This window comes from Mesoplodon mirus (assembly GCF_964341445.2).
Source record: "Mesoplodon mirus genome assembly, chromosome: 7".
In the NCBI taxonomy this organism is placed as follows: domain Eukaryota; kingdom Metazoa; phylum Chordata; class Mammalia; order Artiodactyla; family Ziphiidae; genus Mesoplodon; species Mesoplodon mirus.
This window is the reverse complement of record NC_138983.1, coordinates 44,112,756-44,131,535: the sequence shown is the minus strand read 5'-3', so window position 1 is coordinate 44,131,535 and position 18,780 is coordinate 44,112,756. Positions and strand designations below refer to the sequence as shown.

Genomic DNA, 18,780 nt, shown 5'->3' with positions numbered 1-18,780 from the left:
TTTTGGGTGTGGTAGTTCTTAGAAAAAGTTATCAGTTTCCTCTGTGGTACTTGGTCTGTTTAAACTTTCAAGTCACTCAATAGAGAAAGAGTTTTAGTAACTTTCTCTAATAGTTAGAAAGTTATCCATCTCTTACAAATTTTCCATTTCCCAGAAATTATCTATTTTATAAAGATTTTTATATTTGCATGGAGTTTGTACAAAGTAGTCTGTTATGATTTGGTTGAATTTTATGTTTTCAATGGTTATTTCTCAATTTGTTATTTATTTTGTATTATTTTTAGCTAGTAATTTTGCTGATTTTGCTTTTCAATGAATCATCTTATTTATTAGTTCTGTTTTTTGGTTTTCTAATTCAGTTCTTGCTTTCATTGTTTTTCCTTCTTTTTTTGGCTAATTTGCTTTCCTTTTAAAAATCTTTTTAGTTTCAGGCTTTATTTATTTTCATTCTTTAAGTCTACTGATACAAGTATTTAAGGCTATGAATTTTCTTCTGACCACTGCTATAATTGTATCCCAGAGATTCTAACATGTAGTGTTTACATGATCATCATTTTCTAGAAATTCTATAATTTTAGTTTATTTTTCTCTTTTGATATAAGAATTATTTAGTAGTGAGCTGAAGAAGATGAAAGGGCCTCTTTGTTATTGCTGGCTCATGGTAACTCTGCTTAACCATTTGAGGAACTGCCAAAGTGTTTAGTGAAGTTGTTGCACCATTTTTCATTTTCTCCAGCAGTAAGGGATCTTGCTTCTTCACATCCTCGCTAACACTTGTAATTATATGTCTTTCTGATTAAGGTCGTCCTAGAGAGTGTGAAGTAGTATTTAAGGTGTGGTTTAGATTTGTATTTCCAAGATGACTAATGGTGTTGAGCAACTTTTCATGTACTCACTAGCCATTTGTATATCTTCTTTGGAGAAATGTCTGTTTTGATCCTTTGCCTGTTTTTTATTGGGTTATTTATCTTTTTATTATTAATTTGTAAGAGTTCTTTAGATATTCTAGGTTCAAGTCTCTTATCGGATATATGATTTGCAAATATTTTCTCCCATTCAGTGACTTGTTTTTTTTTTGTTTTTTGTTTTTTTTTGCGGTACGCGGGCCTCTCACTGCTGTGGCCTCTCCCGTTGTGGAGTACAGGCTCCGGACGCGCAGGCTCAGCGGCCATGGCTCACGGGCCCAGCCACTCCATGGCATGTGGGATCTTCCCGGACCTGGGTACGAACCCGCGTCCCCTGCATCGGCAGGCGGACTCTCAACCACTGAGCCACCAGGGAAGCCCCCAGTGACTTGTTTTTTTATATTCTTGATTATGTCCTCTGAAGTACATATGTTTTAAATTTTGATGAAGTCCAATTTATGTATTCTTTTCTTGTGTTTTTGTGTCATATCTAAGAAGCCATTATCAAATCTAAGGTCACAAAGATTTACCCCTATGTTTTCTTTTAAGACTTTTATAGTTTTAGTTCTTGTATTTGGGTCTTTGATCCATTTTGAGTTGAAATTTTTATCTATGATGTGAGGTAAGGGGGTATTACATTTTTAATATCACTTTTCACATGTTTGTTGCTACAACATAGAAGTATGATTGGTTTTTGAGTGTGATCTTGATTCCTGGGACCTTGCTGAATTCACTTATTAGTCCCAGGAGTCTTTTTCCATATTCTTTGAGATTTTTGACATAGAAAATTATGTTGTTGCAAATAGGGACAGTTTTATTTTTACATTTCCAGTCTGTATATCTTTTATTTCCTTTTCTTGCTTTATTGTGTTGGTATGTCCTTTCCTTGTTCTTGATCTTAGGGGAAAGGAATCCAGTCTTTCACCTTTAAGTATAATGTTAGCTGTAGGGTGTTTTTTTAAGATGCTTTTTATCAAGTTTAGGAAGTTTACATGTTTTCCTAGTTTTGCCGAGAGCCTTCATCATGAATGGGTATTTTGTCAAATGTCTGTTCTGGATTGGTTGATATGATCATGTGTTTTTCTTGTGATTTATTTTAGTCTGATTCTAGTATTTTAAAAATATCAACAAGGTCAAAGTGATGTAGTTCTTCATATCTAGCAGGGGTTCTCAATCTTGGCACTATTGACATGTTTTGGGCCGATATAATTCTTTGTTTTTGGGGAGGGCTGTCTTGTGCATTGTACTCATGCATACAATTAGCCCTCCCTTCCCCTCCCCACCAAATTGAGACAACAAATAATGTTTCCATGGGAAATATGTTCCCCATGGGACAAATCTCTCCTTTGTTGAAAACTACTGATCTATATCATTACTGAATTTTTTGTCTAGTTTTATCATTTGCTGAAAGGTGTTAAAATCTCCAACTGTGGTTCTGAATTTGTCTGTTTATCTCTTTAATGCTATCAGTTTCTGTGATGATTTTATTGGTATATACACATTTATAATTGTCATATTTTTCATGATAAATTGAATATTTTATCAATATAAGATGTTCCTCTATAGCTCAGATAATTCCCTTTGTTCTGATTTCTATTTTATTTGTTATTAATATAACCACTCCAGCCTTCTCTTAGTGTTTGCATTGTATATATTTTCTTTCCAATTAATTTCAAGCACCTCTGTCTTTAAAGTGTATTTTTGGCAGATAGCATATAGTTGGGTCTTGGTTTTTAAAATTTATTCTGCTAATTTTTGCCTTTTAATTAGATTATTTTGTCCATTAATATTTGATGTATTATGTTATAGCTAGATTGTCTACTGTTTTATTACTGTTTTTTTTTCTCCTTTTTATCTTTCTCTGTTCCTCTGTGCTTGCATATTAATCCCTCTCTCCCCTCAACCCCTAGCACCACTGATCTTTTTACTGTCTCCATAGTTTTTTTTTTTTTTTGCGGTACGTGGGCCTCTCACTGTTGTGGCCTCTCCCATTGCGGAGCACAGGCTCCGGACGCGCAGGCTCAGCGGCCATGGCTTACGGGCCTAGCCGCTCCGCAGCATGTGGTATCCTTCCAGACTGGGGCACGAACCCATGTCCCCTGCATCGGCAGGTGGACTCTCAACCACTGTGCCACCAGGGAAGCCCTCCATAGTTTTATTTTTTCTAGAATGTCATATAGTTGGAGTCATACAGTATGTTGGCTTTTCAGATTGCCTTCTTTTACTTAGTAATAGGCATTTAAGCTTCCTCCATGTCTTTTCATGGCTTGATAGGTTGTTTCTTTTTAGAACTGAATAATATTCCATGGTCTGGATGTACCACAGTTTATTTATCCATTGACCTACTGACAGACATCTTGGTTGCTTCCAAGTTTTGGTAATTATGGATAAAGCTGCTATAAAACCCACCCTGTGTGTGGGTTTTTGTGTAGACATAAATTTTCAGCTGCTTTAGATAATTACTAAGGGGTATGATTGCTGGATCATCTGGTAAGAGTATATTTAATTTTGTAAGAAACTGCCAACTGTCTTCCAAAGTGTCTGGGTCGTTTTGTATCCCCACCAACAATGAATGAGAATTCCTGTTGCTCTACATCTTCACCAGCATTTAGTGTTATCAGTGTTCTGAATTTTGGCCATTTTAATACATGTGTGGTGGTATCTCATTGTTGTTTCAATTTGCATTTCCTCGATGATATATGTATTTTGTGGAGCATTTTTTCATATGCTTACTTATTTTAATCTCTATGTGTCTATATGTTTAAAGTGGGTTTCTTGTAGATGACATATAGTTGGGTTATGTTTTGGGATCAACTCTGACAATCTGTCTTTTAATTATTGTATTTAGACCATTGACATTCAAAGTGATTATTGATATAGTTGGATTAATTTCTACCATATTCATTACTTTTTCTCTTTGTTGCCTTTGTTCTTTGTTCTCATTTTTGTCTTCCACTCTCATTCTGCCTTTTGTGGTTTTAACTGAATGTTATATGTGGTTCCATTTTCTCTTCTTTCTTAACATATCAGTTATACTGTTATTTTTTTTTTACTTTTTTTAGTGGTTGCCTTAGTTTTTACAGTACATCTTTACAACTAATCCAAGTCCACTTTCAAATAATACTGTACCCCTTCATAGGTAATGAGAGTATCTTATAATAACAAAATAGCCCAAATTCCTTTCTCCTGTCCTTTGTATCATTGTTGTCATTCACTTCACTTATAAGCATAATTACCACACACACACATACTCACACACCACACACACGATATATACATACATAATCAAATACATTGTTGCTATTATTTTGAAAAATTGTTATCTGTTTGAACAATTAAAAATAAGAAAAATAAAATTAAAAAAATCACCTTCACTCATATCTTATTTGATGCTCTACCTTTCTTTATGTAGATGAGTTTCTGACTCATATTTTTCTTCTCTCTAGAGAACATTTAACGTTTCTTGCAGAGCAGGTCTACTGGCAACAGATTCTCTCAATTTTGTTTGTCTAGTAAAATCTTTATTTGTCTTTCACTTTTGAAGGATAATTTTACAGGGTGCAGAATTCTAGGTTGGTGTTTTTTTTTCTCTCAATGCTTTCAGTATTTCACTCCACTCTCCTGTTTGCATGGTTTCTGAGGAGAAGTCAGATGTAATTCTTTTTTTTTTTTGTGGTACGTGGGCCTCTCACTGTTGTGGCCTCTCCCGTTGTGGAGCACAGGCTCCGGACGCACAGGCTCAGCGGCCATGGCTCACGGGCCTAGCCGCTCCACGGGTACAAACCTGTGTCACCTACATTGGCAGGCGGACTCTCAACCACTGCGCCACCAGGGAAGCCCCAGATGTAATTCTTACCTTTGTTCCTCTGTAGGTAAGCTGTGTTTTTCTTTAAGGATTTTTATTTATCTATGATTTTCTGTAGTTTGAATAAGATATGCCTGGGTATAGTTTTGTTTTGGCATTTTTCCTGCTTGATGTTCTCTGAGCTTCCTGGATCTATGGTTCAGTGTCTGACATTAATTTGGGAAATTTTTGAGTCATCATTGCTTTCAAATATTTCTTCTGTTCCTTTCTCTCTTTCTTCTCCTTCTGCTATACTCATTACACATATGTTATACCTTTTGTAATTATCCCACAATCCTTGGATATCCTCTTCTGTTTTTTTTCAGTCTTTGTTCTCTTTGCTTTTCAGTTTCTGAGGATTCTACTGATAGATCCTATAGCTAAGAGATTTTTTTCCTCAGCTGTGTTCAGTCCACTAATAATCCCATCAAAGGCATTCTTCATTTCTGTCATAGTCCTTTTCTTAATGGTTCTTTCTTAGGATCTCTGTCTCTTTGCTTATATTGCTCATCTGTTCTTATATTCTGTCTACTTTATCCATTTAGAGCCCTTACCATATTAATCATTGTTGTCTTAAATTCCTGATCTGATAATTCCAACGTCCCTGCCATGTCTGGTTCTCATACTTTCTCTGTCTCTTCAATTTGTGTCTTTTTTTTTTTTTTTTTTTTTTTCGGTACGCGGGCCTCTCACTGCTGTGGCCTCTCCCGTTGCGGAGCACAGGCTCCGGACACACAGGCTCAGTGGCCATAGCCCACGGGCCCAGCCGCTCCGCGGCATGTGGGATCTTCCCGGACGGGGGCACGAACCCGCGTCCCCTGCATCAGCAGGTGGACCCTCAAACACTGTGCCACCAGGGAAGCCCCAATTTGTGTCTTTTGCCTCTTGGTATGCCTTGTAATTTTTTCTTGTGAGCTGGACATGATGTACCAGGTAAACGGAATTGCTGTAAATAGGCCTTTTGTAATGTGGTGGTGAGTTGTGTGGGGAAGGGAAGTGTTCTATAGTCTTTTGAGTCGGTTTCAGCCTTCCAATGAGCATATGCCTGTGGACTGTGAACTTTACAAGTGTTTCTCAATTTTCCCCCTCCCCCTTGGTGGGGCAGGATGGTTAGAGTGTGCTGGAGTTGGGTTTTTCTCCTTCCTCCATGTGGAATTCTAGAGCCATCTGGAGTTGGGTATTTTCCTTCCCCAGGTGAGTTAGGCTGTCATAATACACCAGCAGGTTAGGCTCTGTTTAACTAGTTTCCCCTGAGGGCAGCCAGTGCTCTGGTTTATTTTAAAATGGTTCCTTTTCCCCTCCCCCTACTTGGAAGTACAATGGGATTTTTCTCTGCTATTTACTGTGAGAACCTATTCAAGCTCCTGGAGGTAAAACTCAAAAAAGTGTGGGGCCCCCTTAAGACTTGATACCTCTATATTTTTTAACTTCCACGCGGAACCGCCTGCTATTTATCAATTACAGTGCAGGCTTTCCTCTACTGGCTCTCATTCCCTCCGAGGTTTCAGCTTGTGAGTCTGTTCTCTGTTAAGTTGTAATTCTCTGTATCTGCCTGCAGTCTGTCCAATTTTGCGGGCAGCAGTTTGCAGTGTGACCTTACTTTTCTTGTGGATGTTAACTTTTCAGTTTGTTGAGCTTTTTACTTGGTGTTAGGAGTAAGTGGTCACTTCCAAGCTCCCTACATGGAAACTGGAAACTGGAAGAATGATTTTTTTTTTTAGAATTCCATTTCTATGTATTTCTTTTTAAAATATTTTTCTTTCGTGTGTGTGCTTGCTCTACAGGCTACATTATATATTTTTAACTTTATAGCTTCTTAGTGTTAATATTATCACATCCCAAAATGTAGAAATATGTTTAGGTCCATCTTAGAGGCTACTTATTATAGAATTTTTTTTTCCCCTTTCCTTTCTTTTTTCTTCTTCTCTCTTCTCCCCCCCCGCCCCCCCCACCTTCTTTCTTTCTTTTTTTGCTAGCCAATAGTCAGTTACTCTGGCACCAGGAGTTCAGTAGTCCATTCTTTTTCCACTGATTTGGAATGCTTCTTGTCATATACCATTTTCTCATATATATGTGTGTTTTGTTGATTTCTCAATTTTTTTCTGTTGATGTATTAGTCTAGGTCTTATCTTTACAATTTTAGTTTCAAAAAAGTCAAAATTTTCTTTGAAGACCAACATTTGTTTAAATACCATAATAATTCTAAAATAAAATTGTGTTATTGATATTAAAAGTTATAACTTCTTAAGGCATAAAGAGGTTTCCTAGAAGTGAGGTGATAACTTCGATTTTGGTTACTAGTTTATTTCCTATTCTCCGTTTACATTTGGTAGTACACTATTTTTTTTTTAAGTTTTCTTATTTTATTTTTTTAAGTGAGCTATTGCACTAGTGTTTTATTCATAGACAGTAGGTAGTCATAGAAAATTGGTTCTAGATTATGGCCTGTTCTAAATATTAATTGGAGTGGATTTACTGTTTTGAAGACCTGATCAGAATTTTAAGTTTGGCTTCTTTATAAGTATTATCCCATGGTTGCTGAAGAAAAATTGATCCTTATCTTGATGTGATTGTTTAGTAGTTGAACTTTTTGTGATATGTATTGATTCTGTTGTTTATTAGGTGATGCAGTTGATACCTGGAAATAGCTTTTGAGTTCTTGGGGTTTTTTTAGAATTGTGTATGTATATGTACATCAGCCACAAATACTGGTTTGGGGGTCTAATTAAAAACGTTAAAATTTAATTTTATAGTATTGTTCAGAAGCTGGTGACTTACTGTTTAAAAAGCAGGTTTAAAAGGTTTTTTTGGCATTAACCTTAAAAGATAGAAAAACAAATCTTTTTGTTTTATTTCTTTACAAGTTGCTTTATAGTGTGTCTTATTTTAAGAAAGTATGGTCTGTGTTTATCTGGAATTGCACAAAAGTTAACTCAGTGGTCTTACTTGCTTTGAAAAAGTATTTTTTACTTAAAACAAATTTTTATTGATTTCATTAAACATCAAGATCCCTGAATAGACAGTAAGTAATTTACAAAGGTTGAAGTTATATGTATTTCAAAATTACTATATCTAGCCCCAAATGAAGCATATTAATATTATAGTTTTTACTTTAAGGAAAAGGAATTTATAATCATGCCTTTAATTCACAAAGAAAGTCAATGATATATTGATGGAGATAGCCAGTAGGCAGCTTGAAATATGAGTCTAGATTCAGGAGAAGCACAGTAGTTATATAAATAAAATTGGAAGTTTCCTTCTTGTAGGTTATTGTTGAAGCTATGGGAGAAGATCAGAGTCTCAAAGCTCAGAATAAGAAGAGGTCTGAGGTTATAAATCGGGAAACAGCAGCATTTAAGGAATCAGATTTCAATTGATCTTTTATCAGTTGATCAGTTGTCAGTTCATCCTTTTAAAAATAAATATCAGTAATATATTAGAAAGAGTAGAAGAAACAGAATGTGGAAGATAAGCAGTTTTTTTCAAATTAGCAAATAGTGGTAATCCTAATTTTTAAATCTCTAAAGCTGTATTTAATAAAATCTTTACTGAGGTTATACATTTTGTATAATCAGTTTTTCAAAAAGCGTTTAATGAGGTACAAGCATACAACATGGTTATATATACACACATATGTATGATGGATATATATATATATAGATATAGATGTAAAAGTGAAGATCTATCAAAATTCATAAGTATGTCTTCATCTACATTGTTTTAAACTTATTTCCTCCCAACTTTCCAACTCATCCATCCATTTATTCACCCATTCCTCCATCCATCCGTCCATCTTTCCCAGTCTCCTTCCCTCTACAGAATTAAGCATGCTTTGCCAGCTAGTTCCTAACACCTTGTAAGAGGGCAGCTTACTTAAATCTTAATCGCATCACTGTGGGGTTCTGTGAAAGCTTTGAAGTTGTTTCCAGGGTTGCTTAAAAAATTTGTGCCACAAAGAACTGTGATGGTAGTAACTCAGCAGGAAGCATTGGTAACATCTAGTTTATCCCTAGGTGGGCTGTTAAGAACTAGTCTTCTCTTTCTTTTTCTAGGAAGTGCTTTGTTTGTGGTTCAGAAAGAAGTTGTTCTGATGGATTTTGTTTTGTAGAATTGCTATGGATTTGCTTTGATATTTAGTATTAGTTTAGGTAAGTTGAAACTGCAGGGTGCTCAAACATGGATGTGGATTAAAGTATCAAAAATTGCATATTTATTCTAAGTATATTCGTGGCTTGAGTTGTTAAATTACACTGTTGTAGTTATGAAACTCCCAAGCAGATATGACCAAAATGAATCAACTATATAATATGTGAATAAAAGAATACTTATAAACTGGCCTATAAATTCTTGGTATCTTCAAGTTTCAGTGTCATGTTCACAGGAAGAAAATTAAATTACCTTGCAGTCTTCTGAAAAGCTTACTCTGTATTATCCACTATATATAATAGAATGTGATTATAGACTCTTGCTCTAGACTGGAAGTTTACCTTATCCACTCATACCTTAAAGAAGTATTTTATACTCTTCTAAAACATTCTGACAGATGAAATCTATTATATTTTGAAAGACTTTCTGAAATGATTAAATAGCATCTCTTGGTAACCATTACAATGTTTAAGAACAATCACCTTGTTTTTCTTTAATCTCTAATTTCTCCTTATCCATAGAACACAGAACACATATTTTATATGTATACATAGAATATATAAATATTTAGAATTTAGAGGTTACACCATTCTTTCTGTATTCCGTAGTGACCTTAGTTATTAAATATGTTATATACAGTATCATTCAGAAGTTTGAGAAAGTTAGCTAAAGAATATTTACACTAAAGTTTCCAGAAAAAAAGCATTATTGTTCGTCTGATTAGACAAAATAATGTCGTTAGAAGATAATCCTTGGAATTTCAACAGAATGTGAGAATACCTTTTAATCTACTGAGATGTTAAGAAAATTTAATTATTTTAATATTTTCCCATAGGAGTAGTGATACTCTGATTACAAAGAGTTAGCTCTTACAGCAGTGGTTCTTAATACTTTTTTAGATAGTACCCTTTGATGTGCACACCCACTTACATTTTTCATGCAAGTTTAAAAGATTCACCCCCTTTCCCCATCAAAAAAAAAAGAAGCTTATCTGTAGTTTAAAGAAATACTCGACTAACTTTAGACTGCTTATTCACTGAGCTTCACCAGTCTTCTAATCTAGTGATGCTCAGCAGAATAGGAGTCTTTGTGTATCAGAGACTCCCGTGAAGTTTAAAAAGTTATTGTCCTCCTTGGCCCCAGCCCTTCCTCTAGGCCACCTTTTATTCTAATTGGCACCTCCCCCTTCCCCATCACTGTTGTAGCAGTGTTTTATAATATATAACTTGGTTTCCAGAGAGAATTTAGGCACTAGGAAGGGAGTGACTTGTTTGTCTTCAGACCTAGGCTAGATACAGTCAAGTGTTAAATAAAATTGGTATTTAATTAGCTTATCTATTTCCTATGATACTGAACATCTCTGGAGAAGTGTTAAAATAAATCACTGTTCTCATATTCTAACCTACCAAGTTGACATTGGAATGGAGGTTAAAGACGTACCAGGTAAAGGCACCAAAAAGAGTATGGCTATGTAATCCAACATATCATGCCCATCACAGGCATTGTCCTCTCATTCTTGAGGCTATTAGCTTTGGGTTGGAATTCAGATAAAGCTGGGAAGGAGGTGAACTTCCTCATTGTTTGGGAACGATAAATTGAAACTTGAGACCAGAATAGGACATAATCTAATAACGATGCATCCTCAGTTTTTCCCAGTAGTAAGAATGTGTCAAGGCTTTGTTCATCCTCATCACACAGAAGCCTGCTAGGACAGCATATTAAACAAGTAAGTGAATTTTAGAATTGAAAGGTAACTTAGGACTTCCCTGGTGGCGCAGTGGTTAAGAATCCGCCTGCCAATGCAGGGGACACGGGTTCAAGCCCTGGTCAGGGAAGATCCCACATGCTGCGGAGCAACTAAGCCTGTGCACCACAACTACTGAGCCTGTGCTCTAGAGCCCGCGAGCCACAACTACTGAGCCCATGTGCCACAACTACGGAAGCCCGTGCGCCTAGAGCCCGTGCTCCGCATCAAGAGAAGCCACTGCAATGAGAAGCCCGTGCACCAAAAGGAAGAGTAGCCCCCGCTTGCCTCAACTAGAGAAAAGCCCGCATGCAGCAACAAAGACCCAGTGCAGCCAAAAATAAATAAATTAATAAATTTTAAAAAAAAGAAAGGTAACTTAGTAATGTAAAGATTTTCTTCTGTAGAAGCAGTGCATTGGAAAGAACGTGAAACTGGAGCCAGACGAACTTGTTTTTTGCTGCTTTTGTATTTTTAAGGAAACCACTTCTTTGATTCTTTGTTTTCAATAGAGTGAGGACAGTAGTATCTGTGTTACACTTCATAGAACTAGTGAGAGGATAAAATCTGATTTCAAAATATTATACCTTGTAAATTATTAAATTTTATACAAATGTATGACAAACAGATCATGTCTTTGCTTGCTAATAAATTAGTATCATTAATTGGCCCTCACTCTGTCTGGTGGCTATCTTTTGTGATTATATTTCTATAATACATGTTTGTAATGTGTTCCTTTTTATAAAACTGGGTTCCTAGTAACACCTTGCTTCATAATTCTACCATTTGCTTAGTGTCTATAGATGCCAGGTATTATTCTTGCAGGTCTGTGAAAATGTAAAGGTTAACAAGATAATCTTTGCTCAGTAAAGGTAAACAGTTATAGATGGAAGCTTGTGATGATTCTGGAGCTGGATTACTGTTAATATTAGAGGCAGAATGAGATTAGTGGAACAAATATTTTTAAAGATAGCATCATACATTAGTTCACTTCATAATGAAAAGTATTTTCAGGGACTACCACTGAAATTACAGAAATATTTTTATTTTGGTTTTGTAATGAAGAATATTTTTTTTTTCTTCATACATAACCAACTGTTGGTAAGAATAGGTATCACTTGAGAAGGATTTAACTTTTCTGTGTATGTGTGACTCTTGGATGATGATGTTACCCTAACTTTTCTTGATATAATTTATTTAAAATAAGTACTATTAGAACATCTTTGATTTAGAATTTGGTAGGAACTAATAAGATTGGTAAGGATTAGTGAGAACAATTTCAATTCGTATGTACAAATCATAGAAAAGAAGAGCTAAAAGGGACCTTACAGATCATCTTATCACTGATTCTGAAATTCTTTTTTAGAAGGTCAGTAGACTTGTCTTGTTCTGCTGAGATGCATTAGGACCTGCTGAAGAGGGACATTGCTGGGGGTGTGTGGCCCAGTGGGTATGCCTAGACTGCCTCCTCCTTTCAACCAGGGTGGCCCAATGATATGTTTTATATATTGCTGATAAATGTAAATTTTTTTCTTTAAGTTGTTTTTATGTTTGAAAATGTAAGTTAGATAACTAGTTTTGTTCCCTTATTTTTATGACAAAATTACAGGGTACCAGAGAATTAAAGTTAACTGGAACCCTGATTTCCTAACTTCACTTCAGCATTGTTCACTTATATCGTACTGCCTCCATGTGGCTTTAGTAAATTAAAAATCTTATTAAGCCATGTTAAATGATGAGCAATCAAGACTTTGTATGACTGGATCTGACATCAAGAAGATTTGATTGATGATGTTAATATGAAGACCTGGCATGATATTTAAGTGAAAGTGATTTGATATTGTTGCTTCTTTTATATATAAAGTAGTAGTTTCTTTGAGTTCTAAAAAAAGTTCATAATTGAAACTCAAATAAGTTTTTATAATTTTCAGAGTTTGTTATTTGAACTCTGCCCTTGAATTCTTAAAACATTAAAGACCTCTTTCTTAGAGGATAGGATATGTTTCATTTATGGTCTCATGTGCAGATAAGTTAAATAAAGTGATTAAGGGCATAAAATTGTCCTTATCTTTGAGTTTCTAGATGAATTCTCATTAAGTAAGAGTAAATATGCATTTAGTAAATATGCAGTTTTTCTGTAAAGTGAGTGTTTATAGAGCTTTTGTTTGTCCTTTGGCATTAGAGAATTAACTTACTGCCTGACTTTTCACTTAACAATGAAATTAAAACAAGGTGATTTTGTATGATCTGTAATGGCATCTAATGAAGTGTTGCACTGTGTGTGAAACAAATAGAAGATCTGTTTTTTAAAAAATAAATATGCATTTAGTTAGAATTGATATGGCCTTGACATTTTTGGCAAGATGAATTTGTTAGGATTCTTCCTTAAATTTAGAATTCTCTAGCATAAACATAGAATAATAGCAAATTGTACCTCTCTTCCTATTAATAAATAATAAGGTATTAGTAGTTTAAAAAATTGAGACGTAATCGACATATAACATTATACTAGTTTCAGGTGAACAATATAATAATTAGATATTGGTGTATATTGCAAAATGATTATCACAGTAAGTCTAGTTAACAATTACTAGGCAATAGTAATTTTAAAGAATTTTAATTAACGAGCATTAAACAGAATGTTTAATGACTACAGATTAGAATGACTTGTAGAATCTATTTACAGCCAACTATTAGGGTACTGAAAACTTAGATCAGCATAATCTATCCCTTTTCCACAACTTCTGATAATTGTTTTGGTAGATTTCTAAAAAAATGATAAAGTGATTATTAAGTCAAATTGATGGTTAGTCTCACACTGTCTCTTCTTAAAATTATTTGCAGGAGAGGGCTGCTCACAATTTATATGGCCAACTTGGTGAGTAATTCTCTTTTTTTGCTTTCAAGGTTTTTCCATGCACTTTTTAACCTTTTTTTGTTTGTTTTTTTGAATCAAGTTCCCTTAAAAAAAAAAAAAAGAAAACCTACTTAAATTTGAGAATATTTTCTGTCTCTGTTTTAAAGGATAGACTTAAATGTTTAAAATAGCTTTGATGCTCTCTGGTTTATTCCTGTCATATATGACTGAATTGCACTTACTTCAGGAGGAAGATGATTCACGGCGCTGTGTCCTTCATGACTCTTTTTCCCTTAAAGATTAGATCTTCATCTTTGATAGGGTATATATCTATATCTGTATATGTCTCTCTATATATCTTTAATTTCATTTCATACTCTGCTTCTATTGCTAACTTCTTATGGCAAAAAAGATTTAAGGATGAGCTTTTATGATGCACAGTTTTCTTGGAATCAGAATAGCATTCATTTCTATCTCTAAATACTGAATATATTTAATAATATAATTAGCTAGGCTTCTAAATTTCTAAGTTTTCAGAATTGAAATTAATGTTGTCTAGTCTGATATTTACTGTAAATATATAATTAAGGTTATGATTTTCATTGTCAAGTTCATATTTTAAAAACATATTTGTATTAAAACCTTTTAAAGTTGTTTAATAGAATTGATAGGTGACATTGAAAAATTCAACTAAGGAAAGATGAATTAATTATGTGTTTACCTAAGGATAGGTTTTTGAATTTTGTAACGGGAATGTAGTTCAGGGTTGTATTCAGCAACTTATTTCAGTTTTAAAATATTTAATTTTTGCTCTGTTCTTATCATGTGTCAGTTACTGTGCCATATGCTGGAAAGCAAGATGAAGACATCCTTGTACTTATGGAGTTTGCTGTCTAGTGGAAAAGTCACAATAGAAATAATGTTTGAAAAGGACTGGAAGATGAATTATAGGGTGCTGTGGAAACCATAATAGTAGCACCAAACTATGCTAGGTGCTGCTTTCCTTTCTGATTTTGTAAAAAACTTAAAAAATATTATGTCTACATACTAGAATAGATTTGAGTTTTAATGCATTTTTTTTTCTTTTAGTCATACACATGCTTTTCTATACTACCACATGGTGATACTTTAATACTGAAATACTATATGTATTTACACACTTATCTTAAATTCTAAGTAAACTTCCACAAACTTTTTTTGTGTTGCCTCGTTTAGAATGGAAATTCCTGGAGAGAAGATATTTGATTTTGATTGACATAATCAATGTTGGAAAACGCCCTAAAAATACTTTTTTTTTTTTTTTTTTTTTTGCGGTATGCGGGCCTCTCACTGTTGTGGCCTCTCCCGTTGCGGAGCACAGGCTCTGGACGCGCAGGCTCAGTGGCCATGGCTCACGGGCCCAGCCGCTCCGCGGCATGTGGGATCTTCCCGGACCGGGGCACGAACCCGTGTCCTCTGCATCGGCAGGCAGACTCTCAACCACTGCGCCACCAGGGAAGCCCAATACTGTATTTTTTTTTTAAGATTTAACTTTTTATTTTGAAAAAATCATAGGTTCATATGCAGTTGTAAGAAATAAGAGAGAGATCTCATGTTACTCTCTACCCAGTTTCCCTTAATAGTATTATTTTACAAAACTGTAGTAGTATCAAAATAGGATATTTACATTGATATTTACTGTAAGTCAAGATAGAGAACATTTCCTTCACAGGGATCCTTCATGCTGCCGTTTTGTAGCTACATTTACTTCCCTCTGACCCTTACCTCCCATTCCTCAACCTCTGGCAACCATTAATTTATTCTTTATTTCTGTAATTCTTTAAATTCTGTAATCATTTCAAGAATGATTTATAAATAGAATTATATAGTACATACTATTTGTCATTAGCTGTTTTCACTCAACGTAATTCTCTGGAGATTCAAGTTGTTCGGTATATCAGTAGTTCATTCCTTTTTATTGCTGAGTAGTATATCATAGTATGGCTGTACTGGTTTATTTAACTATTCACCCATTGAAGAACATCTGGCTTGTTTCCAGTTTTTGGCTGTTACAAATAAAGCTGCTGTAGATATTCATGTGCAGGTTTTTGTGTGAACATGAGTTTTTATTTCTCTGGGATAAATGCCCAGGAGTGTAGGTGCCAGGTTGTATGGTAGTTGAGTGTTTGGTTTTTAAAGAAACTGTTAAACTGTTTTCCAGAGTGGCTGTACTATGTTGTTTTGATAGTGTTTCCGATTTAGAATAAACCTTTGAATCTCTCGATCTTTCTAAATGGGAAACTTTTTGTGTTAACATTAACATTTGTCTGTTAAGTAAATTTGTACTTTTTATGTCCAGATTAATAAATTTCAGTATTAGGCAAGTTTTTCAGAAAGTGCAAAATATGAATTGGTCTTTTATCTTTTGTCAGCCAGGGTCTGTAATTTAAAAATGTAATGAGATCAAAGGCTTTACACATGGATTTTTGACTATGTGTATGTCCAAAGGAAATGAATTTTTGTACATGATACATTCTGGATACTAATGATAGTCTTAGTATCTTCATCATCCCTTCCTCTGAATAGAGCCTTTTATTTATACTATTGCTGTATAACTATTACTTAACTAAGAGAGTGGTTAGTGCAGAATAGGTAAGAAATACTTTCAGAGACTGAGTTTAACCTTAAGAAATAACTTTGTTCTGTAACTCTATTATGTTGCTTACTAGACTAAGTTGAGATTGTTGGCTTATTTTAACATCAATGACAAAATTTCTAAATGTTGGGAGGTTTTATTTTAAGAAAATTATTCATTGTATTTAGGTATGTGTTTCTGATTTGGAAAGTAGAGAAAAACATGAAGAAGAAAGTAAAAATCGTCTGTAGTTTTACTGTGTAGTAATTACTAACATTTTAGTGTTTATTTCTTTATTTCCCTTCCCTTTCCTCCAGTGTACCTATATAAATACACAAACATAGATGCACATTCACATTACACATTATATACCCATTAAAGAAAAATTGGGGGCATACTGTTTTGTGACATCTTTTGTTACTATGCCATATAGTTTTGTTTTTTTTTTGCGGTACGCGGGCCTCTCACTGTTGTGGCCTCTCCCGTTGCGGACCACAGGCTCCGGATGCGCAGGCTCAGCGGCCACGGCTCACGGGCCCAGCTGCTCCGCGGCATGTGGGATCCTCCCAGACTGGGGCACGAACCCGCATCCCCTGCATCGGCAGGCAGACTCTCAACCACTGTGCCACCAGGGAAGCCCTGCCAAATAGTTTTGATTGCTCATGGTACTAAATAATCATTTTTTGAGGGTGTAATCCTACCTTTTCACATACTTCTTGGTTATATTTTCATTATATTAGGTTGGTTTTATACATATACACATATATACAGTCCTACTCAAAATGTTGGGTGACGGTAAAATACTCTTTAGTTAGTAATAATATCATTTTGTTAGTTTTGGCTGTGACAGTTTACTCACTCCTTATTTTGATCAGGAAATTTCAAAGGCATTGCCATGCCTTTGAATGAATACCTGATAGAAAAATATGCAAAACTGGCTTTGTATTATCTTTATCATCTTTGTCTTTATTTTTATCAGTGAACACTTACTGAGTGCAGAGCACTTTGCTATGTATTTGGACACAAATATAGCCATTATTCTGTCCTTGAAATTAATTTAGTTGAGGGAATAAGGTATATCTAGATTTGGATTTAAAATGAATAGGTAATAAATAGTCCAAGATAGTGTATCCATGTCAAATATGTGATTAGACAGTACAGTCTTTAGAACTGTAGAAAAGGGAGTTATCTTTGGGCTGGGGAAATCAGAGAAGGTTTTATGAATTACATGGGACCTGAACCTTGAAGAAAGGAGAGGAATCGGAGGTAGCTCCATCTTAGAGATGTGTCACTGGTGATCACAGAACAAAATTGTTGCCTTTCCAAGGATTGCCAAGTTGAGGCCAAGGTTTAGGAACAAAAAAAAGAATAAGCAACATTTGCTGAGTATCTACTCTGTTAGGCACTGTTGGTGAAATTGGGGTTACCAAAATAAACAAGGTATAGTCCCTGCTTCTAAGGACCCTATATTTTACTGAGGGAGAGAGAGATGTAAGCTTCCTCTCTGTTTTTTAGCATTGATAGTTGTCTCAAAACAGAAAACAGGACAGTGTTTATACTATGTAGTTGTGAATATATGCTCTGTTTATGTTAGTGTTGTAGGGGGCAGGTAGAGAGCTACATACTCTAAATAAGGTATGTCAGGAAGCCCTGGTAAGTCTCAGTTATTAGAACTAAGTAATTTATAGCCTTAGCTATAAATGTCATAAATTATAATTAAACTAGCAGTTTTAAAGATTACAAAGTCTTACAATTTAATATAATTTAATTAATACCCATGTGAAAATGTCATTGATTTCTTGTTCTATGTTAGCAAATTTTAGAAAGAAAAGTGTACAATTTAAAAAATTGTATAATTTTTTTAGATTTTTAACATTGTTAGATAATTAGTTATTAAAGGGCAAAATGTATAAAAGGTACACAGAAAAGGTATGAAATAAAGAATTAAATATTTTCTCTGGCATTTGCCCAAGATATGGCTAGAAGATGATGGAAGTGTTTTCCTGGAGCTAATATGCCAGAGCCAATTACCCACAAGAACATAAGCTGCTAGCATTCAGCTTTGCCACAGTATGATTTAAAGGAGAATACATAAAAGTTTGCATTTACATGATTTCCCTTTATTTCGTTGGTTGTGACAATGACTGAGGATTCCAGTTTTTCAAGATTTATCATTTGCTGCTAATAGTTATTTAGGATGTGATGTCAAATTCTAGTTCATTTCTGTTTAATTATAATTTATGACATTAAAAAATCTGTCTATGTTAACTCCCTTTGAAAACTTCTCTCTGCAGTTTGCTTTATGCCACCAAACATTCAACAATGCATGCATTTTAAAATTGTAAACATATACCTACAGGCTTGTCTCTAGCATTTGTTTTTTAATTTTGAACATGCAGTGTCTTTGATTAAAACATCTGTATTTGATTTTTCAAACATAAGGTTTGAAAATGTTGATTCATAAGTTTTCTTGTAAGACCACTTTAATTTAATTAGATCCAGCAGGTATTGATTATATATCAGCTATGCTAGGCACATGAGGATACAAAAGAAATACAAAACGGATTGTAAGCTAGTCGGAGAAATTTGACAGATGAACTCGAAAAATAATAAACTGAAAGTATTAAATTCAAAAAACAATTATAAATACTGTCTCTTAAATTGCTCCCC

General features: G+C 34.5%; 1 protein-coding gene across 2 annotated transcripts in view; it reads left to right on the top strand.

Annotated features, from left to right (window-relative positions):
* The window catches only part of TMEM135 (transmembrane protein 135), a 245,819-nt gene that overhangs the window by 47,910 nt on the left and 179,129 nt on the right, over positions 1-18,780 (top strand). For both annotated transcript variants that reach the window (XM_082627651.1, XM_082627650.1), the window contains exon 4: positions 13,484-13,517. In XM_082627651.1, coding sequence (XP_082483777.1) covers positions 13,484-13,517 — 34 coding nt within the window. The remainder of the gene's footprint in view (positions 1-13,483; positions 13,518-18,780) is intronic.